Below are 24140 nucleotides of genomic sequence, written 5' to 3'. Positions count from 1 at the left end.
CCTATGAGGACTCAGAGGACTAACCTGCACCTAAAGGACCAAGAAACTCCTGAGGACAGCAGCTCTGAGCAAATCTACAACCAAGAAACCATTTTTAACGAAGACTCCAGCCTCAATCCGGAAGCGCGAGTCTTCACACTCTGCACCCAACGCCCCCAGCACTTGTCCAGAGAAACCAACACCGCAGAGAGGACCCCCAGGCGACTCCAACAACATGGACACCCTGAGTCGACCTCCCTGCACCCCCACAGCGACACCTGCAGAGAGGATCCAGAGGCTCCCCCTGACCGTGACTGCCCGGTAACAAAGGAACCAAACTCCTGGACAAAGCACTTCATCTGCAGCCCCCAGGACCAAGAGGAACCAACCTCTGGTGCAGGAGTGACCAGCAGGCGGCCCTCATCCTAACCCAGTCGGTTGCTGGCCCAAGAAGCCCCCCTGTGCCCTGCATGCATCGCCAGAGTGACCCCCCCCCCCCCGGGTCTCTTCATTGTTTCCTATCTACAACCAGACGCCTTGTTCACACACTGCATCCGGCTGCGGAGGGTGTGTTGTGTGCCTGTTTGTGAACCCCCCCCCAGTGCTCTACAAAACCCCCCCCCTGTCTGCTCCCCGAGGACGCAGGTACTTACCTGCTAGCACACTGGAACCGGAGCACCCCTGTTCTCCACAGGAGCCTATGTTATTTGGGCCGTACTTTGAGCTCTGCACCTGAACTGCCCTGTGTTGCTGGCGCTGGGTGTTTGCGGTTTACTTGAACCCCCAACGGTGGGCTGCCTATGCCCAGGAGACAACTTTTAAGTGCTTTAATTACCTGAGAAACCAACTATTACTTACCTCCCCCAGGAACTGTCGATTTTTTCACTGTGTCAACTTTTAAAATAGCTTATTGCCATTTTTGCCAAAATTGTGTACATTACTGTTTTAATTCAAAGTTCCATGCTTACCATTGTGAAGTACCTTACAATGTATGTACTTACCTAAATTCTGAATCTTGTGGTTCAAAAATAAAATAATATTTTTCTATATAAAAACCTATTGGCCTGGAGTTAAGTCGGAGTGTGTGTTCTCAGTTATTGCCTGTGTGTGTACAACAAATGCTTATCACTACCCTCTGATAAGCCTACTGCTCGACCACACTACCACAAAATAGAGCATTAGTATTAACTAATTTTGCCACTATCAGCCTCGAATGGGAACCCTTGGACTCTGTGCACACTATCTCTCACTTTGAGGCAGTATACAAAGAGTCAACATCCTACAAATGTTGGTTTATGCATTACACAAAAAAAAAAAAAGTTAACCTTGTGTTGCACTGAGGATTGATCAAAATTGTCCGATCACCGCTTTGGCTTCAAACCGAATTAACTATTGTGCTCAGACATTTTCCACGATACGTGAAATCTTGACCTGTTTGAACCAAAGGCTCAAGTTCCTTGAAGTACAATTTTCGATGCTAGGTGCAGATTTTTATTTTTCTTCCCACTCTAAAGAAAACTCATAGGAGCCATACAAGTGAAAGAGCCATGCCATGTTGGCTTAGCAAAGGGACACAAGGTGATATAAGAGAACCGATTCATAATTACCCTTGCCAGAGTGTCCTTGGTTCTATCACCCTAGATTCGTCTTTCAATCTCATCTTCTGCGTTTCCGCATCTCATCTAGAGGGCAACGCAGACGAAAACTTCTACTGGCACAACTGATTAGTTCTCTATGCCCGGTCACAAACGGACACAGTTCTTTACCTGATGGGTGTATGGAAACATCAGAAGAGCCAGCTTCTTCATCACATATGTGGTGTCAACAGCGAAAAAATACTTCAGCCTATTGATAGACATGAAGCGGTTTATCTGTTCAAAAGGCAAAAGAAACGAAAGTGAGATTCCCTGGCAGTTTTTCACAATCTAAAATGAAACAAACAGTGTCAAAGCAAAATGTTCAATTCTTCCTCGGAGGTGGTTTTAAAAATGGGAGAGCTGCAAAAGAAAAGAGGCAAAGCCTTAGTTGGTTCCCACCAAGCCTGTTCAGTGTCGGGGAACAACACAGAAGTTGTTCTGCCCCCCCCCCCCCCCCCCCACGTACAGTGCATCTCTGGCAGTTGGCTAGGCCTGCACTGCATGAGTACTAACACTTCAACTTTTATGCAAGCCACTCTGCTTTCCAGAATGTGCACTAAATAATTTTTCAGAACTGATTTGAGGAGGGTTTTTTGGGGGGGGGGGGGGGGGGGGGGGGGGGGGGTGGTGGTGGTGAGGCCTAAAAACAATCTGCATTAAGTAATACACAAATGCAGCATAACAGTCAAAAGGCTGCATTAAAATGTCATGTAACATCATAAAACAAAATAAAATGATGGGAGTGTTGAAACTTTTCACTCACCCCCAGTCACAGATCTGTGTTTAATCCATTGTTATTTTGCTTGCCACGTCACTGATTTACATATGGCTGGGTCCAAACTGGGGTGGAATGGTGGGCAAAAGAACGATGGATTAAACACAGATCTGTGACTGGGGGGGGGGGGGGAAGGGGAGTTTCAACACATCAATCATCCTTTTGTTTTGCTTAAATTGTAATGCTGCATAATAGTTTAAAACATTTAAGAAAACAAAAAAAACTACACAGAGCTATTCAAGGAACCCCTGGGTTATTTAAAGAAGGCGGTCAATAGCAAACTGTAGAAATCGAATATCATGATCAGTAAAACATATACTTTAAAACAAGTTATCAGAAAGCATGACGTTAGAACCACGTATTCCATGTTAAACTGAACTTGCAACCCATAAAGACAGGTCCCTTGTTTGTTTCACCTTTTCTGGGTAATAAGTCTACATTCATGCACTTCAAATCCAACCCCGCCCCTAGCCCATAGTGTAAATCAAGTTCAAGTATAATCTGAAAACATGGGGCGTGGCTTGGCCACCGGGCAAGATGGCCGTCACATTGTGAGGCTCTGCCGGGGCCGGGCAACTTATGCGACATAATTTATCCTACCGGTGGCGGTGAAAGTAGCGGACCCCTGGGACTCCCCCCCCCCCCCCCCCCCGGGGACTCCAGCGAGGCTGCGCGAGCCGGTTTTGGCTGCTGCGGGCGCCCGGGGACTGGAGGTGCGCTGAGGGGCCTGTCGCCGGCTGTCTCCCGCGCGCGCAGACTCCTTCGGTGTGCGCGGAGGGGAGGGACGCTGCGGCCTCCCTCGATCGAGGGGAAAGAGGACGGGGGCGCGGAAGACCCCCAGGGGAGCCTGATCGGCGGCCGTTTCGGGCCGCGGCTCCCCCCACCCTCCCCTTCTTTTGCTGATTGGCTCCCGGTGCGTGCTGCGGCTAGGGGCGATAGAGAACAGATTGCACAGATGGAGCGTCTCCTGGAGGTGATACGAAACAAAAATGAGGATCTGGAGGCCCGGTCCCGACGTAACAACATCCGTATCGTGGGGCTGCCGGAGGCAACTGACATGGGTCGCATGGAGGACTTAGTCGAGAATATGTTACAAGAGCTGTTTGCTGGCGAGCTCTCTCGGCTGCTGGTGATTGAGAGGGCACATCGCTCCTTGGGGCCTCGGCCCCCTCCTGGCTCTCCTCCACGCCCAATTATTGCACGACTATTGAATTACAGGGACCGAGATACTGTGCTCCGGCTAGCTAGGGAGAAAAGTCCTCTAGTATATAAGAACTCCGAAATTAACTTTTTTCCCCGATTATACCCCAGGTGTACAAGCCCAGAGGCGGGCTTTTCTACCGAAAAAGCGCCTGCTCAGCCAGGCTGGAATCGGGTTTGCTCTGTTATACCCAGCCAAATTGAGAGTGCGACATGAAGGCAAAGTGCTGTATTTCTCGGATCCAAAGCAGGCGACCAAGTTTGCTAGACGATTACCTAGGCAGCGGGGGCGGGGACGCCGGGGGGGGTGGGCTCGGAGGACGCTTCTCTCAATGACAATGATTAAGTGACATGTGCGGGACTCCATTATGTTTGAGGCTGTGGGGGCGTGTGGGTCCGCTCCTCGATCTGGCCCCTGATGTGTAGCTGTTGCTTGCCCGCAGCCCCTCTCCCCTAGACATCTGGGTGGAGGGTTGCATGGCTGGCTTCTGCCCCCACGGATGAGTCCGGTTATTTCCTGTTTTATGCCTGCAGTGTGGGCTTTAGGGGTGGTTAGATGGGACACTACGAGGGTCCGATTGGGGGGCCTGGGTGGGTGGGGCTAATTGGGAAAGGTTCCTGGTTCCTTTTTTGTTAAGTTCTTGGCAGGTGGAGAGCTGTGTCCATGCGCAGTATTGTATGACTGTGGTTCGGGATGGGGGATGATGTTACCTCCGCTGTGAGATGCTTGACATGGAATGTGCGGGGACTTAATGATAATCGAAAGGCCCGGCTGGTGATGGCTTATGTTAAGCGGCATGGTATTGACATCTGTATGTTACAAGAAACGCATATGATGGTGTCGACAGCTGGTAGGCTGAAAGCTGGCTGGGCTGGGGAGGCTCACCATTCTACATACTCTAGCTACGCTCGTGGGGTTGCAATCATTATCCGTAAGGGGCTGCAGTGGCGCACGCGCAAAATTATTTCTGACCCCAATGGCAGATACGTAATACTGAGTGGAGTGCTACTGGACAGGGCATGCCGGCTAGTGGCAGTATATGGGCCAAATGTGGATGACCCAAAGTTTTTCCTGGAGGTAAGGCGCCAAGTAGAGTCGCTGGGAGCTGGAGCTGGAGCTGTGATCTGGGGCGGGGATTTTAATGTAGTCCTAGATGCTTGGCTGGACCGGGAGAGTGCGGCCAGGATGCAACATGTTTCTTCAGCAAGATCATTGACAGCAGTAATGGATAGCGGTGCGCTGGTAGATCTGTGGAGACAGAGACATATAGGAGTACGGGAGGGCACCTGCTTGAATTACTTCCATAGTAGTTGGTCCCGTATTGATAGATGGCTGGGCACTAGAGATGTAGAGGCTTGGACTAGAGCAATAGACCATCTTCCCAGTACGCTGTCAGACCACTCACCAGTCTTATTAGACCTGGCGATACCTTGTGAGCTGCAACCGATGGTGCTGTGGCGGTTGCCCAGTGGTGCTCTCCGGGATGACATCTTCCGAGAGGAAGTACGAGAGGCTGTTCGGTTATTTTTTTGAGGAGAATCGAGGTTCGGTGGACTCCCCTGGTACTGTATGGGAGGCATTTAAAGTGGTTATCCGTGGGGTGTGTCTTGCAAAACAGCATGGGATAGTGAAAGCTTTAAGGCGGGAGATGGCTGATATCGAAAGGAGGCTTGGTGATCTGGAACGGCGCTTAGAGGCGACATGGTCAGGCGAGGTGCTTGCCGAAATCAGGCGTGAGGTGTCACTATATGAGGAGGCCTCTCTACGAGAGGTTTGCTTCCTGGGGAGACATGCGCAGGCCCACAGGTATGGCGAGGGTGAGAGAGCCGGGAGGACACTAGCGGGATTATTGCGTAGCCCCTGGGCCAGTAATTACGTTACTGAGGTAATAGATACTGAGGGGGGCAAGGTGACTGGAACGGGAGGCGTGATGCAGGTATTTGCAAAACTTTTCTCGCAGCTATACGCGCCTCCGGTGGGTCTCAGGGAGGCAGATATGAAGGAGTACTTTGAGAGCATTGCGTTAGTATGGTTTGAGGAGGCACACAGGATGTATATGGATATGCCGTTCACAGTAGAGGAGGTGGCGGCGGCGATCCAAAGCCTACCCGGGGATAAGGCTCCGGGCACCGATGGTTTAACCCCTGCCTTTTATAAAGAATATGTGGACATCCTTGCTCCTTATTTGCTGGAGGTGTATGAGGAGTCTATGACGACTGGGTCGCTTCCGACCTCCCTCCGGGAGGCCTTAATAATAACTGTCTGAAACCGGGGAAGGACCCGACACGATGTGATTCGTATCGCCCACTTTCTTAGATAAACATTGATAACAAGATTCTCGCAAAAATGATAGCGACTCGACTGCAGCCACTACTCTCTAGAATGGTGCTTCCGGATCAATCGGGCTTTATTCCCGGGAGATCCACGAGCCATAATCTGCGTACTTTCTTTGCGGTGCTGGGATCACTAGAGACAGGCGATGAGGTAGCTGCAGTGTTTCTCGATGCGGCTAAGGCCTTTGATTCCCTGGCCTGGGAATATGTGTTTGCACTTCTGAACCGAGTGGGTCTCAGCGCGCGTTTTGTGAACTGGATCAGGTTGTTGTACACCCTGCCTACTGCCAGGCTGCGCCTTAACGGTGGTATATCGGACCCATTCCTGGTTTCGCGGGGTACGCGACAGGGCTGCCCGCTGTCTCCGCTTCTTTTCGCGGCTGCAATGGAGCCCCTGGCGGCAGGACTGCGACAGAAATATAGTAATAGCGGCCTACAGTTCCGGCAACGCCCTATCTTGATATCTTTATATGCAGATGATATTGCGATATACGTGCGCAATCCTGGGCAAAATTTAGATATCTTATTAGATTAAATTGTTCGCTTTGGAAACTTTTCTGGGGTCACTATTAATTGGTCGAAATCAATGATCTTGCCACTAACCCCTAGCGTGGAGAGATTTGATTCGCGATACCCATTGGTTTGGGCAGACGGGCCGGTGCGTTATCTGGGCATACACCTGTGCTGCGACGCGGAATCGCTTCGGCTTGCTGATTACGGGACAGCTCTGACATGGCTAGAGGAAAAGGTGGAGGTCTGGAAAGCGCTGCCCCTTTCGCTGACTGGTCGCATTGCTATTGCTAAGATGGTGGTACTCCCTAAATTCTTGTATTTATTCGTGAATCTTCCCCTGCCACTCACTAAGGCTTATTTCCGACGCCTGAGATCTGCGCTTGTGCGGCTGGCGTGGGCGGGACGACAGCCCCGCATCGCTTGGGAGAAATTGACGCTGCCGTTTGAGCGGGGCGGATTGGCAGCCCCAGACCTGGAGTTATATTATCAATGTGCACAGGCGCATTTCGCATACTATTGGCTGAATCCGACCCGGTATATGCCACACCTTGCACCGGAGAGTGAGTCTGTCTGGCCTGACGGCTTGATTTGTGCGCTCGGCAGGCGGGTTCTTCCCCGTTCTAGAGGAATTGACACGGTCTCCTGCACTGCGGGAGCATGGAGAGCGTTGAGGCAGCGGGCCGGGATGCCTGCACCCTTTGCTCCATCGCTGCCTGTTATGGCAGTGGCTGATGCCCAGATGTATCATGATGGAGGGGTGCGCGGGTTTCTACGAGACGCTGACTTGTCGGTGCTGGGAGACTGGGTAGTGGACGGTCGGCTGTTGGATGTTGCTGGTGCACTTTCGAACTGCAATGGCACCCCGCTGCAGCGTTTTTGTGCTCTCCGCGTCCGCGCTTTGCTGTGGGATCGTTTTTTTTTTAGGAACCGGATGCTCCCTCGGAGTTTCGGGCTCTGGAGGCACTTTGTAGCGCGAGATCCCCCTCCAAGTTGATAACTAAGCTGTATAATGCTGTTCAGGAGCAGGGGAGCGGCCTTGTGTTGCCTGCTCGGGCTGCATGGGAGAGAGATGTGGGGGAGTCTATCCCGGAAGCGATGTGGCGCAGCTGCTGTGCTCATATGAGGACATTGTCCCCGAACTATAGACTGCGCTTGCTGCACTTCAAATTTCTGCAACGCCCTATCTTGATATCTTATATGCAGATGATATCGCGATATACGTGCGCAATCCTGGGCAAAATTTAGATATCTTATTAGATTAAATTGTTCGCTTTGGGAACTTTTCTGGGGTCACTATTAATTGGTCGAAATCAATGATCTTGCCACTAACCCCTAGCGTGGAGAGATTTGATTTGCGATACCCATTGGTTTGGGCAGACGGGCCGGTGCGTTATCTGGGCATACACCTGTGCTGCGACGCGGAATCGCTTCAGCTTGCTAATTACGGGACAGCTCTGACATGGCTAGAGGAAAAGGTGGAGGTCTGGAAAGCTCTGCCCCTTTTGCTGACTGGTCGCATTGCTATTGCTAAGATGGTGGTACTCCCTAAATTCTTGTATTTATTCGTGAATCTTCCCCTGCCACTCACTAAGGCTTATTTCCGACGCCTGAGATCTGCGCTTGTGCGGCTGGCGTGGGCGGGACGACAGCCCTGCATCGCTTGGGAGAAATTGACGCTGCCGTTTGAGCGGGGCGGATTGGCAGCCCCAGACCTGGAGTTATATTATCACTGTGCACAGGCGCATTTCGCATACTATTGGCTGAATCCGACCCGGTATATGCCACACCTTGCACCGGAGAGTGAGTCTGTCTGGCCTGACGGCTTGATTTGTGCGCTCGGCGGGCGGGTTCTTCCCCGTTCTAGAGGAATTGACACGGTCTCCTGCACTGCGGGAGCATGGAGAGCGTTGAGGCAGCGGGCCGGGATGCCTGCACCCTTTGCTCCATCGCTGCCGGTTATGGCAGTGGCTGATGCCCAGATGTATCATGACAAAAGGGGTTATACTATACGCCTAGGAAACTACATTCCATGGGATTGCTAGCGGACACATGCTGCGCCCGTTGCGGGGCTCGGGATGCGGGTTTCTTTCACCTGGCATGGGAGTGTGCGGAAGTGTATAAGTTTTGGGAGGAGATAAGACGGTCGATTGTTGAAATGATAGAGGTAGAGATACCCCTCTCCCCTAGGATTGCGCTGTTGGGATATATGGACGAGGTTCATGGCCCGCATAGACGCTTAGTGGGCCTACTCATGCTGCTGGCTAAGCGAAGAGTCGCAATGTGCTGGGGCCGGGGGAGAGCCCCCCGTAGATCGGATTGGTTACGAGATGCTGCTTTTTGTCATGATCAGCTGTTAGTATTCTGGGAACTCATGCCAGAGGGATCCCGCCCCAAAGATATATGGAGCCCCTTAAATGAATATCTGGCGACGCAGACTGAGGGCGCTGAGTGACTGATGTCTCCTATCTGTGTGTTTCAATCCCCCCCGAATCATGCGAGTTACCTTGATGTGTGATAATTCTGCGCGATGTGGCTGTGTGCTCCACCTGCCTGTTTGTAGAGGTTTTTTGCATTGTTATCTTTTTGCAGTTCTCCCTGCTCGACACTGTTAGATTAATACCATCGGGCGTGTCTGTCCTTGCCCTTCTCCGGGGTGGCGGACTGTTGCACTCCTCCGATATGGAGGGTTTGTTTTTCCTTTCCTTTCTTTCTCCCGGAACGGACCTCTGGACATCAGCATATAGAGAGCGATACTGGCAGAGTTACGTCTGCGATATGGGATACCACAGTAGTTATATGATGTGTAATGGCTCTCATATATCCTTACTTTCTTGTCGAGAGATCTGCTGAATTAATGTATGTTTCTTTGGTTTGTGTTTAAATGAATAAAACAATAAAAAAAAAAAAAACTATAACTGGAAAAAAAAAAAAAAAAGTATAATCTGAAAACATGAAGAGTAATTTCTATTTTCGAATGTGTAACCTGTCATCTCTAAAACCCCAGTTTATTCATAGATAGGAGAGTCGATCTTCTGATTGTATGTAAAAAGTAAATTTCTATAAAAGAAAACAGAAAAAATGTTTTAAAAAAAAAAACCACTTGCATGTATTTTTATGTAATTTTCAAAACTGAGTGTTTATTCTTATGATCATTTGAATTTTGAAAACATGCATATTTATAAACTTGTTTTTTTTTTTAAATCGTGATTTTTTTTCGTTTATTTTACAAAGACAACTTTTTTTTTTTAAAACATAATAATCCTTTACCTCTGGAGTTGCTGATGACTGATTTATCATTGATATAAAATGACGTATTACAAGAAACGGAACGGTGAAAAAAAAATATTACAAAAAAAATACAACACACTGAAACGGATTTACGGAATCCAGTCGTCCGCACCTTGAATTGCATTCTGGTTCTTATTTGTTTCAGACTGGGGAAAAAAATAGTCACGAAGCAGATTCTTGTTTTTTGCCCTGGGTCACTAAACATGCCTACGGATGTCTGAAAGCTGTTTGCATAAACCAAGCAAGTTTGCATATCCGTGTCCTTGTAACGCTGTGTACTTTTGGAAAAAAAGACTTGAGTTCAAGTCACAAAACATTCAAGTTTGCTTCCTGCTTGGCTGGCATATTCTGTGCTGTATTACTCAATACGGTGTGCAGCTGCTTCGTTTTAGATTTCTTGAAACTGCACAAAAGCCCGATGCGTCCTGGCTGCACCATCGTGCTTCTGGTATAGTTTCCATTGGTTTGGAGTCGATTGATTAATTCAAAGCGTTCGTTCTAGATCAAAGGTTTGCAGTCCTACGCTCGTCAGACCAATTTTCCACCCCCTATTTGATTCTTTTCTAAATGTATTTCTTTTGTTCCAGCCACTCTAGCCAATGCTATAGACCAGCCTTTTCCGGCGGCCCTTTTCTAGATTTCTTTTCCTCCGAGCCCTCCCTGTAATCTAGGGAACAGCTGTCTTTTCTACCTGTCTGTAGCTTAAATGTGTATTCTATTTCTGTTGCCTACCTACCTTTTGTCTAGGGTGCAAGTAAGCCCATCGAAGAATTCAGTTACTTATTTAGGGGCTGCCATGAGGTCGCATAATCACGCAAACGACATTTACTCTTTTTTTCCCCCACAAATAATTTGGACGACTATATATGTAAAGTGATGGAAAGTTAAATTTGGATATGCCTGCTCGTAACAGTTAGCTCATGCAGGAAACAACTGTTTACTTAATAGATGCTGCCGTGTCATGCTTTTCTTTGTCCTATACCTCTCTGGTACGCACCGGTCTAGAAAGGCCATTCTTTGCTCCACTGCTCTTACTATTCTATTCTATTCAGCCTTATCAAACGCCAGTTGCCTCTAGGTTTAAGTATTATTGTTACACCTCAGTCCCTGTTGATCTTCCACTGCAGGTCAACGTCCTTTCCAGCAACACTCCCGTACCGTAGTGCGATCAACAGATACCACCTAGACTACTCCCAGCTGTCTTACTGCTCGGTACATACTAGCCACCATCTTGTTATTTATAAATCAACACTCCTTCCCAGTGCTTAGGAAATGTCAGATTCAAAGTTCCGAATGCATAATGGTCGTCTGCAAGCCAACTTATTCCTCATCTTGATCATTCTAGTAGAACGACGCTAAGTAAAGAAAGGCATTATCAATTTGGTGCTACAGTTTCAAAGCTCCCTCTCCTACTCGGAATTCAAAAGCCCTAATCATTCCATGAAGCTCCGCTGAAGCCACAAGGTTAAGAACCTCTGGTCTAGGCAAACTTGAAGACTCACATCTTTTCTGTACTGGCATATATTTCAGGAGATTCTCAAAGCAACAAAGTGCACCTAACTGTGAAGAAGAGTACACAAAGCCCGATCCATAGACAGGACCTGGATGAAAACATGGTGTCATCAGCAAGTTAATAAGCCAGTGACTCAAGTTATTAGCTGCAATAGTCAAAGAGGACACTTGCATGGCATATTTCTCTCACTTTTTCAAAGTGACTGCCCCTCTCTGATATCAGAAGTCAGCAACCTTAGCTTACAGGTACATAAATATCTGACTTTAAACCATCAAGTGCCTACTGTCACCAGCATCATTTTTTCCTACTTTAAAAGTGTGAGACTGGTGTCACCCTCAGATTTCTAGGAGAATGGTCCTATGATTCAGATTAGTCCAAAGAACTGGCCTGCTGGTTGGCGAAATACCTCATAATTTATCCAGAAGGTCCTGAACTCAACAGCAAGACAGATCACATGGATAAAAAAAAAAAACACTGCATTTCAGTGGCTTAGGATTTTGCTTAAAGTTAAAAAAATAAAAGATACATTCTAGCTTCAAATCCAGGCAAAGTCCACTCACAGAATGGGTGTTCCCTACTTCAGACGTGGGAGCTGCATAGATCAGCAATATGCTGTAGTCCTATCAATATACTTGCTCTCTGAAGCATCAAAAAGCAGCTTTGGAGGTATAAAGGGTGCTCGTTAACAACATAGAAAACACAATCCAATTGAAACTTCTTACTGAACCTATAAACCAAGAAAGAGAACATTCTCTGGAACCAACTCCATCATCAGGGTCACAAAATATGCAGAAGCACTGAAGAAGGTAAATCGTCCTTTCAGCTCTGCCTACAATATACTACCTCCAAATATGAGAAAAGGAGTTCAGTGCCTTTAAAGGGAACATTCTAAGAAGCCCCTTTTCACTCAGAGACCATAAAACATTACTAGGAAATCCGCCCCCGGTCCTCATTGGTTTAGGAATACAGGAAACCCACTACCTCTCAGAACATGTGTATTTAGGTCACTCCTAGTATTGTCTGGTGGCTCGTCATCTCCAACAAACTGTCAAAATAAGAGGATGATCAAAATTCACGAATGAGCTCAATTCTAAAAATACTTTATACTTTTGGCTTATATTAATCTTGTATTGCTAAAAGTCCAGTTCAGCCTTCTAGGCTAAGTCTGAAACACACCGCAACCAAAGCCTCAAAGAGAAGCAATGGCTGCCTTACCTCTTTGTGCATAATATCCTTGCCCTGAGTAGCGATGGAGGAGCCATATGTCATTGCAACATTGGCCATGGGATCAGTGAAGATGTTGTTGACGTTGAATCCCATGTCGATACCCGGGTTGCCATAGGCTGTGTGAGGGGGTGGGATTGCACCACTGGTGTCATCAAATAGCTGGTTAGGGTCTGCCATCTGTGGGTGAGGGCCTCTACCCCGGTGCTTGGATCCTAAACACAGGAGAGAACCATAATAAGTGACACTGTGTAACACAACAAGCTGCAGTTTGGCCCCCACTGTGGTAAGTTCACATTTAGAAGCACAATTTAAACTTTGGATGCACAAACTTTGAAAATCATTTTGCGCACAGAGATCTAGTCGTATTGATGGAAAAATCTCAAAGAACTTACCAGATGGAAACCGAAGAGAGTCCGCCATGCCGTACCATAAACCAAATTTACCCAAAGCTCTAGAAAGCTGATAATTCGATAGACAATGTTATACTTTCCCTCTTGGATCCGGTGGATTCACTTCCATCCCTGATGTAAGAAATGAGAAAATGTAGGTTCAGTTTTAATATATTCAAAAGTCAGTACCCATACCCACAAATCTTAACAGGGTCAACATTGCCCATCTACAAAAGACAGTCCTACTCCTCATATCCCAAAACTCTGTTAAATATATGGGAATTCTCAGGAAAACAGCCTTAACCGAAATGGGAGACACTCACCCTTCCCTATAAGCAAGGCAGCTTTGGTGCACCTTATTGTGAGTTGTAGTATCTTAGTGCCCAGGCACATTACGTACAGTTCTGGATGTTCCCTATCCAGTTTCAGTCACACATTGCAATAGAGGTGGACAGCACCGCACCACAGAGACTCCACACCCTCATTTACGGTCGACACAAGTGACCAGAGAAGGAAATGGACAATGCGGGCTGCAGTGTGGGCTTGGCATAGACACGTGGCTGGAGGTCATGTATGTTCCTAGTATTCAACCCTAGCCTGCCCATGACATGAGACTGAATGGTAAGTAAGCACTTGCAATCTCTCTGGCTCCCTTGCATGGGGGATCTTTACCCAGAGGGGAAATTCATAGCACATGATGCCTGGATCGAGGAAGGCAGCAAGTCCTTGATTATTTTCTCTACTACAAACTCAGGGAAGCCAGGGACAGATTTTCCAGCTCCATCACCAACATTTCACACACTTGAACATGCTTTGGGTTCCTCCTCTTCCAAGAAGCTAATTTATCATATATACCATTCGATCCAGAGCAAGCCTCAGACCCACCAGCCACACACCAGACATAAATGGAACAAGGAGCTACAAATAACACTCACAGACACACAATGGGAGTACTGCTCTGTTCACACCGATGATCCATCCCCGCCTAACTATAAACTGAAGCTCAAACAGTATAAATTCTCAGGATCTACTATACACCCAGGAAGATACGTAACAGGGGCCTAAGGAACACACTGCATTGTGATTGATGTAGGGTGACATAAGCAGATTTTCTGTAAACTAGCAGGAGACTGCTCGGCTATACAAGATTACTTGAGGGACGGGGGCAGGGCATTGTTGGACATGGGGTAGAGTGGCCATGAGATGGGGGCTTAAGATGTTGGACTGGCTTAACAACAGCATATTGCAACAAATATTTGGCTGCCTACTGAGATTCAATGCCCCCCTAACTCAGGGTCTAGAGACATATGGGCCCTCGTGTCAGTGTCATTTACAGCAAGCTCAACCGGCAGACAGGGAAGGTTTAGGCACTGTATCAGAGGCTGGCATGGATTGATGCACTGTCTATGCATATGCTGTGGGGCCACCAGGCTAGGAGACTGTTAAGGGCCAAGTCTGAACTCTGCCGTATGAGCTATTGTCATATGTATCCATCTGGGTTACTAGCACTGCTTTGTGGTTTTCAACACAATGGCAAATTGTTCTATTGAATGAGCACTTGCGATGAGGGGTTATGGTGAAAATGTACTGTTTATAGTCCTTGATGATATAATAAACTTTTAATTAAAAAATGAGAATTCTGTGACAAGATGTAATTTTCTTCACTAGCGTCGAGATATTAGCAAAAACCTAAATAGATGGCAATGCTTGTTTCTATTTCGGCTAGAGACAATCCTTAAAATGAATTTTGTACCACGCCTGCTATGTACATCTCGTAGGACCTTCCTATTAGAAAAGAGAGTGATTGAAGATCTTGATAGGGATTTACTGAAACTCACTTCAAGACAAAAGGCCGTAATAGGTTGCAACCCTAGTAAAAGCACCTCCGTGTGCTGGTACCAAGCAGTACTCTGCTTTTGCTAGGTGAATGGACACATACTTTTGTGCTGATGGGCCCAATAACAGAACTATCCATGATGCGGCTCTGCAGAGAACAGTAATGATATTTAGGTCTTCAACTGTGAAAGAAAGGATGGTTCTCTTGATTTTTAAATCAAAAGATTGGAGGCCTGGGTGAGGGGAGGCAGGATGGGGAATTTGTTAGATGGTGACTGATGTCTCCACTTTCCTCAAATCCTACATCAGAGACTGCATTTATGTATCAATGTTTTATTTAGGGTATCACCACACATAAAAAGTAGCCTTTAAGTAAAGACAATTTCACATAAAAATAATCAATTTTATTTCAGACTATAAGGTTGCATCTGGGCTGCATATTTTTTTTCCAAGACCAATGTGGACATTCAGAAAATGAAAATGTGGCACAAATGTGTGAGAAATGGATATGGAAAAACAAATACATTCTACCAGTTACTTCCGAAAAAGACTAAATACATTTAGTAGTAATTCTGCAAATTAATGGAAAGATTGTGTCCAGATGCAGTTTTCCACGTTTTCACAAGAAAAACTTGTTTGCCTTAAGTTATTTTGCCCAAAATATTTCAAACTGGAAAATTCAGTTTACTTTGGTATTTTCTATTTATTGAAAACATTATCTAATATCAGAATTTCAGAACAGACTTAAAATTATGTGCTTACTGCAAATAAAATGAGTTATTCAGTTCAAAAAGAAAATCTAGCTAATTTAACCATCACATAGGTGGAACTGATCTGCTTTAATAATTGCATAGATTGCGAGTGAGATAAAACTATTTATTTTAATACATGTCCTAAACGTTTTTGCCTAGCTAGTACAAACAACAACTAAACCAATAAAAATTACTTAAATAGGCTTTCACATTCAGATAAGAGATTAACAGAGGTCTAGAATCCCTATAGCCTGAAGCCCAGGACATATTGATTGGGGTCAAGGACAACCAGTTTTCACATTTATTTAGTCCTTGGGGCAAGTATGCAAAAATATTTGCATAAGCTTGAAAGAAAGATTGATGATTTTTTGCTTTCAAAATAAAATGTTCACAAAAAAAAAAAAATGCTACTAGGAAAAAAAAATCATTTTGCTAACTACTATGAAATTGGCACCATTTCTCTGAAGAATTATATAGTAAAATGTGTTGATGCGTGATAGTTTGTCCAAAAAAATATTCATAATGGAACGTCAGCCTAACCAGTTTCAACAAGATTATGGGAAACATGAATATAAAACAAGCATTGGCAAAGCCAATATTGCCGACATTGGTAGTCTTGATTTTGTAAATGCACGTCTTGTTTTGACATGGCTTTTGTAAAACTTTATTGTTGTGGGAGCTGCTGCGCCCTCACCATTGTAACAAGTTTTAGCAAAAAGCAAAAGTATTTTTTAGTTGCAAAACGAACACATTGCCACAGTAGTTCCTGACACCGAACAAAACTACTTTGTGTGCCAATATGCTCCTTGTGAAAGAGCAGTTTGTGATCATTGTGATGTAATACAAAATTGTCTAGCACAAAACTTGTCACAAGTAAGGGTCTTTGCATTAGTGCAGATTTGCATACTTCAGGAATTCACAAGGTATTTACAGAAGTAGACCCGATCATACTCCATTGTATTTTAGGACAAGCAAATATGTAAGTGTAGATTTGCTCACGTGAAAAATCTGTTGAGCGTTTACAAGTTCACTTTTCCTATAACCACTTTTATCCCAACACTGGGAGAAGTTTTACTACTGATCCTTATCAGGAGTAAATTTCCAACCTTTCTCTGTGTTGGAAATAATTAAAGAGCAGCTGGAGAAAACCCGTAAAACATGTAAGTTAGTAGGTTTGCACAGACTTAAAAGGACATTCTAGCCTTAGGTATTATTGCTTACCGCTACCTCCAGCCCCAGTAAGTAGATCTGCGGAGAGGTGGCAAAATAAGGAAGCTGCTAGTATTCAAGCCCTACTATAGTATCAGCCCAGCCATAATCAGAGAGGCTTCTATTATCAGAGCTCTTATATAATGGAATTGCTGCCATATTTGTTGACGTGCTACCTGTTACTAAAAGAGGCAACTAGATTTTTTTTTTTTTACAGGACAAGTAGATTTATGAAACAACCTGTCCCACGGACCAGCAGATATTTTATTGAATTCCACACCTTTGGAATAACCATAATTTGAAACTCCATCAACCCAGGTATTTGCCAAATTTGGTTCAACCAAACCTCAATGGAAGCACATCAGAAAGATATCTTATCTGAAAGATATATTTAATGATAATATGTATCAACACTCCAACCTCAGTGGTATTGAAGAATTTTCTTCAAAATTCATTTGATCTTGTGAAGAGTTTAAAGCCCTTGCTAACAGTTGTAAAAGTTCCTTAGGTTTTTGTTTCTATTGCGAGACTAGGAGGAAGGCACTTCGCACAGTCTGTTGGTTCAATTGTGGAACATAGGCGGGTTTAGGAAATTATTAACCTTAGAAATATTTAAAGAAATGTAGGAGATTTTCTGTCTACAAGAAGTGTGGCTCTGCAAAGAACCTGAACCAATTGATGTTTTTTTGCCCCCGATTTCAGAAAGAGCTGAAAACCCGGACCAATGCTATCGCTCGAGGAAGGGGGGAGGGGAAATTTACTGGCAGAAATGGGGCTGATAATGATTTCGACCAAAGTGGCAAAAAGAGTGAATGTCCTAAAGATACATTGTAAATGGACCTCTGCTTGCTTAGTAGAAATATATGGAAATAGTACGCAAACAGCATCTGTAGTAGTCATCAATATGCATATTGAGATATTGAATGCAGATGACTTAGTCCAGCAAATGCTTATGAAAGAAGATCTTGAAAGGATATGTACAAAACATCCCAGTTGGTATTACTATTAGGGGACTTTAATAAAATTGGATCCACAAAACAGTGACTTATGATACAAAGATATCGTAACAGCACATGCTTTAGTACTACAAAACCTTTAAGCATCACTTGGGCTATTTTGCATAAAGGGTCCTGTTAAATGCAATTGCCCAGCAAGACAAACTTTTTGGCATGGAACTTCGGGGTGTCCAATATATTACATCTTTGTTTATACGTGGTATTTTAATACACTGAGATGTTTAAGGTCTTAAACTTCTTAGCACGGGGGGGGGGGAGCAGCTGAGCCCTTTTTTGGCTATTTAGGGTAGTTCGCGCTTAGGCCTTTATAACTGTGTCCACATAAAACTATCCACGCCATATTTGCGTCCTTTTTTTCAACATCCTAGGGATTCTAAAAGGTACCCACAGTTTCTGGGTTTTCCTGGAGGAGACCAAGAAATTAGCCAAAATACACCTAAAATCTCTTTTTTAAAATTTTTACTATATATATATATATATATATATATATATATATATATATATATATATATATATATGAAAAAAAAAGGGCTGCCGAAGAAGGCTTGTGTTTTTTTCCCCCCTGAAAATGGCACCAACAAATGGTTTGTGGTGCTAAAATCACCATCTTCCCAGCTTTCAGGAACAGGCAGAGTTGAATCAGAAAACCACATTTTTTAACACAATTTTGGCATTTTACTGGGACATACTTCATTTTTACTATTTTTGGTGCTTTCAGCCTCCTTCCAGTTAGTGACAGAAATGGGTGTGAAACCAATACTGGATCACGGAAAGCTATTCTGAAAAGTAGACAAAATTCTGAATTCAGCAAGGGGTCATTTGGGTAGATCCTACAAGGTTTTCCGACAGAAAACAACATCTGAAATAAAAAAAAAAATTAAAAAACTGAAATTGAGCTGAAAAAAACAGCCATTTTTTCGACGTCGGTCAGATTTTTTAAAGCAATATACCGTTACATGTGCTGGACTCTTCTGGTTGCAGGGATATATAGGGCTTGTAGGTTCAAGATCCCTAGGTACCCAGAGCCAATAAATGAGCTGCACCTTGCAATGGATTTTCATTCTATTCCGGGTATACAGCAATTCATTTGCTGAAATATAAAGAGTGAAAAATAGGTATCAAGAAAACCTTTGTAATTCCAAGATGGGCACAAGATAAGGTGCTGAGAAGCAGTGGTTATTTGCACATCTCTGAATTCCGGGGTGCCTATACTAGCATGTGAATTACAGGCCATTTCTCAAACAGACGTTTTTTTTTTTTTGTTTTTTTACACACTGTCTTACATTTGGAAAGAAAAAATGTAGAGAAAGACCAGGGGCAAGAGCACTTGTTGTCCTATTCTGTGTTCCCCCTAGTCTCCTGATAAAAATGGTACCTCACTTGAGTGGGTAGGCCTAATGCTTGCGATAGGAAAGGCAATATGGACACATCACATTTTTACACTGAAATCTGGCGTGTTTTTTGCAAAGTGCCTAGCTGTAGATTTTGGCCTCTAGCTTAGCCGGCACCTAGGGAAATCTACCAAACCTGCACATTCGTAATAACTAGACACCTAGGGGAATCCAGGATGGGCTGACTTGTGGGGCTCTCACCAGGTTCTGTTACCCAGAATCCTTTGCAAACCTCAAAATGTGACCAAAAGAAACACTTTTTCCTCACATTTCGGTGACAGGAAGCTCTGGAATCTGAGAGGAGCCACAAATGTCCTTCCACCCAGCATTCCCCCAAGTCTCCCGATAAAAATGGTACCTCACTTGTGTTGGTAGGCCTAGTGCCCGCGACAGGAATAGATCACACAACGGTCAATGTTGGTCCTTACATGAGGCAACTGTTGACCCTGGGGTGATCCATTCCGGAGGCAGGCCCTAGGTATAGGTACTCAAGTGGGGTAGTGTTTTTTATCAGGATAGGTGAGGAATCACTGGGTGGTAGGAATTTTGTGGATCCCAGCATATTCCTGTAGTTTGTGTGACAGAAATGCAAGAACAATTGAGTTTTTAATTCATCATTTCAGCTTTGCAGGTTATTCTGGGTAAGAAAACTTTGGAGAATCCGCACAAGTCACTCCTCTGTGGACTCCCCCGGATGTCTAGTTTCCAGAAATGTTTGGGTTTAGTATGTTTCCCTATATGGCCACCGAACCCAGGACCAAAAACACAGGTACCTGCCTTACAAAACCAGTTTTGTGATCGATAATTCTGATGTCTCCATAATACGATTTGGGTGGTGGAATTTGGGGCTGAACTAAATTGGGGAGCTCCAAGAGAGCACTCTCTCTGTGCTTGTCGCTGCATTTACCGGCTCTCTGGGTTGGGCTAACCCACTTTTGCCCGTTGCACAGACTGTGCTTGCGAAGGGACAGCAAGACTGTCCTCATCACCTCCCTCATAATTTACTGGAAGAGGAGTTATCCAGTGGGACTTCTCCGACTGAAAAATCACTTCCTGAGTCTGCGCCATTGTCCTATCCCTCAGATGGGGTCTTAGTATCTGCTGTCTCAGTCTCTGATCCTATGTCAGACCTGGATATGGCCTTCCTGGCCAAGGAGTCCGATAGACCTGTGGACACGGATGTTCTTATTGGATGGGCTCAGCAAGCCATTTCCCATCTGGGCAATACTAATTGCGCTATTTCCTCTGAGGGCAAAAAATCTGTTCTTATGCGGATTGACCCGAAGTTAGTTTACTTATCCTCTTCTGAGGCAGGCCCAGCAGCAGATGGACTCCTCTTCGGTAACACTTTTATGAAAGAGCTGGCCAAGTTTTGTTCTACCTTTTCTTCTCTGGATAAGGCAGAAATGTCTCTTAAAAAGGTCTTCAGACAAGGCCTTTTTGTCCGGCCGGTCGTTATGGAGGACGAATGCGCGGCCGAGGTACCTTCTCTGGTCCTCGGAACTACTATCCCAGAGGGAGAGGGGGTTGGTTTGGAGACCAATCAGACCCCCACCTTCTATCCCACTCGTTCCAGGGAAGGTCGCTCCAGATATCGTAGAGGACAACAAGGAGCAATCCAAGAAGCTAGTTACTCAGGTGAGCATTATTCCTTATTCTCAGGTGGTTCTTGGAGGTAGAGTGTGATTGTTTATAGAAAACTGGAAAAATATTTCTGGGGATCCCTGGATTCTTCAGACAGTGTTGGGGTTTCATCTAGAGTTTATAGGCTCTCTGACGCAAGTTACCCCTCCTATTCAAATGACTTTTTCGCCCTCGCAGATCAGACTTTTATAAACGCAGAGGTTTGTGCCTCGATCACCAAAGGTGCAGTAAGTTTTTCTACCCTTTACCCCTCAGGGTTCCTCAGTCCCATTTTCCTCGTGGACAAAAAAAGAAGGGGGACATCACTTAGTATTGAATCTAAGGGATTTCAATTATTGGATCTTGTACAGACATTTCAAAATGGAAGGTATTCATATTTTTAGGGATATCCTCTTGGAAGGGGATTGGATGGTACGTTTGGACCTAAAGGATGCTTACCTTTTGATTCCTGTGTTTTCCCCTCACAGGAGATTTCTTCAATTCCTTTGGAAAGGTCAATGTCTGGATTTCAATGCACTCCTGTTCGGCCTGTCGTCAGACCCTTGGTGCTTCACGAAACTGTTGAGACCAGTAATGGAATGGTTGAGGGCCAAGGGAGTTAGACTGATCATTTACCTAGACGATATTTTACTGATGGCGCAGGACTCTCATCCTCTTCTGATTCACTTAGATTGGACCATCAGTCTTTTGCAGGACTTGGGTTTCCTTATCAATGTGCAGAAGTCGTTACTGAATCCGACCCAGGTGAAAGAGTTTTGGGTTTCAAGATAGACTGTTCGTGCTCAGCTAATTCTCTCCTCGCAGAAGATTCGCAATATCAAGAGGGAGCTGAGGTCTGCGTTAGTCTGCCTGACAATTTCTCTGAGGAATATTGCCAAAATAGTGGGACTTCTGGCCTCATCTATTCAGGCAATCTTCCCAACCCCTCTTCATTACCGTGCCTTACAGAGACTCAAATTCAGACATCTGGAACAGGGTCTGAGTTACTCAGAACAGATTCCTTTAACTGCAGAGGTCAAATCGGAGATTTTTTTGTGGCTCCAGCACATGGAAGCCTGGAATGGCAGCGCAATTTTTGTTCTCACCCAGAAGTGGTGATAGAGTCCAACGCCAGTCGTTGGGGTTGGGGAGCCCGTTGTGGTCCCCTCACGACCGGGGGTCGTTGGTCAGATTGGGAACAGACTCTTCACATCAATTGTCTGGAACTCCTGGCAGGCTCATTTGCCATAAAGTCTTTCTCCTCAGAAGACGGACTGTTGCATACTGCTGAGGATGGACAATATCTTAGCGGTTCAGTATGTCAACAAGCTAGGGGGTACGAAGTACAGGATCCTGGCAGAGATTGCCAAGGATTTCTGGCATTATTGTCTCAATCACTGCCTGACTGTCATAGCAGACTATCTTCCGGGAGATCTGAATACAATAGCAGACTGGAACTCCAGATTTCTCACGGATTACAGCGACTGGAAGCTGGATCCTATGATCTTCTTTCAGATAATCAGGGAGTGAGGTCCTTGCAAAGTGGATCTATTTGCTTCTCGCCTCAACTCTCAATTACCAAAATTCTTCAGCTGGCGCCCGGACCCTCTGGCACTGCTTTCCTTCAGGATTGGTCTCAATTTCAGGGTTATGCCTTCCCTCCTTTTCTGATGATTTCCAGGGTCCTATCTCAGGTGCAGAGACAGAAAGCAGATCTCATATTGGTGACTCCATTTTGGAGGGCTCAACCTTGGTTCCCCATTGTTCTGCAATTAGCTTGTGCTCGCCCGCTTCTCATTCCTCCTTTTCAGGATTTTTTCCTGAGCCCGGCAGGCCATCACAGCCTCTGATCATTTCAGGAAAACGGACGTTGATGGCCTGGCTGGTTTCGAGTCGCGATGGAATTCCCCAGGCCTTTCGACACAGGCTGCAGATTTCATAAAATGAGCTTGAGCGTCAGGCACGCATAAACGATATGCATCAGCATGGCACAGATGTCATAGTTGGTGTGATGGAAGGGGTACTAATCCCGTAGTCCGACATTGAGCGGATTGTAAATTTCCTAGCAGAATTGGCTGGGTCTGGTTTGGCGTACAGAACTGTTAATAATTTCAGGTCAGTCATTTCTGCTGGTCATGTTCATCTGGATGGTAAACCAGTGGGTAAACATCCTCTGGTCTGTAAATTGTTGATGGGTATTTGTTTGTCTAATCCTCCTCAAACAAGATATTCTGTAATATGGGATGTAAACATTGTTTTGAGATTTTTAGATGCATGGCCTTCCCATAAATATTTATCTCGTAAACAGATCTCAGCAAAACTGACTAACATCTGAAACTCTCTTACAAGAAATCAGACACAATAACAAAGTGTTGGATTTGGCTGTTACCTTTGCTATTACCCGAAGAACAAAAACTAATTGCAGGTCAGTAATTTATCCAATGTATCCAGATAATTCTAAACTATGTGTGGTTCAATGTTTGAAGGATTATGAAGTGGCCACTGATTAATTTAGACAAGCTGCTAACGGTCAGTTACTAGTTTCTTTACAAAACCCTTTTAAACCTGTATCTTCTGCCACTCTTTCAAAATGGGTGAAATGGTTAATGCATGAAGCAGGTATAGATACCAGTCATTTTGGTGCTCACTATGTTTGAGGGACTATGGCCTCAAAAACGTATGCCTTAGGTTCTCATTTGGAGAACATTATGAAGGCAGCTGACTGGTCTTCTGAATGTACGTTTCATACATTTTATCATAAACCTGTAGTAGATGTTGCTTTGATTGTAATTGGACAACTTTAAACAAGCATAATCTGAGCCTCCGGTCCTGAAATAGAATTTAAAAAAAAAAAATCCTAGCTTACATGTCAAGAATTTACAATTCTATTAAGGACACGGAGGCGAGGATTATCCCTCCCTTTGATATATGCTTATGTTATGTACATATGTTATATATTTTATCATCTGGAGAATGTTTTTTCCTTTTACCCTCCCACTTTTTAAATATGTTTGAAGTATTGTGGTCTTTTTTGACTGGCATGAGATATTACTTTTATTATTTTATGTTTATATGATCTGAACAGAAGAATTCTTGAATTTTCACTACATTGATTGATTGATGTCATCACCTACAGGAGGATCTACTCGTGTGGAAGTTTGTTGCTTTGGCTCCCGCTGAGCTCTGTTAATGTATCCAGATCTGGTTGGAAGATCACTGAAGTTATTCCTACGTAAGAAGTTTCAGTTCGGAAATTTTAGGAACTATCTGACTTTTGCAAGGAAGGAGGAAGGGACATTGGGGGTCATGGTATTTATGGACAGATGGCAATTGGACCATGCGATTATGTATCATGCATCATGGGTTGTGTAGTTTTTTTCTTGTACTGTTAACTGATTGGCTACTGTGTTTTGGACAGTAAAGACAGAGATAGCATATGTTCAGTCAGAAAGTGAAGG

General features: G+C 44.9%; 1 protein-coding gene across 1 annotated transcript in view; it reads right to left on the bottom strand.

Annotated features, from left to right (window-relative positions):
• Positions 1-24140, bottom strand: part of YIF1A (Yip1 interacting factor homolog A, membrane trafficking protein) — a 103013-nt gene that overhangs the window by 42560 nt on the left and 36313 nt on the right. Inside the window, exons 2-4 of the mRNA XM_069207923.1 lie at positions 12859-12987; positions 12455-12678; positions 1746-1850 (exon numbers count right to left, since the gene is read on the bottom strand). Coding sequence (XP_069064024.1) covers positions 1746-1850; positions 12455-12678; positions 12859-12886 — 357 coding nt within the window. The 5' untranslated portion in view covers positions 12887-12987. The remainder of the gene's footprint in view (positions 1-1745; positions 1851-12454; positions 12679-12858; positions 12988-24140) is intronic.

The sequence above is a fragment of the Pleurodeles waltl genome, chromosome 9 (assembly GCF_031143425.1).
Source record: "Pleurodeles waltl isolate 20211129_DDA chromosome 9, aPleWal1.hap1.20221129, whole genome shotgun sequence".
NCBI classification, from domain to species: domain Eukaryota; kingdom Metazoa; phylum Chordata; class Amphibia; order Caudata; family Salamandridae; genus Pleurodeles; species Pleurodeles waltl.
The sequence above is the reverse complement of the archived record's forward strand: the minus strand, read 5'-3'. Positions and strand labels throughout refer to the sequence as shown.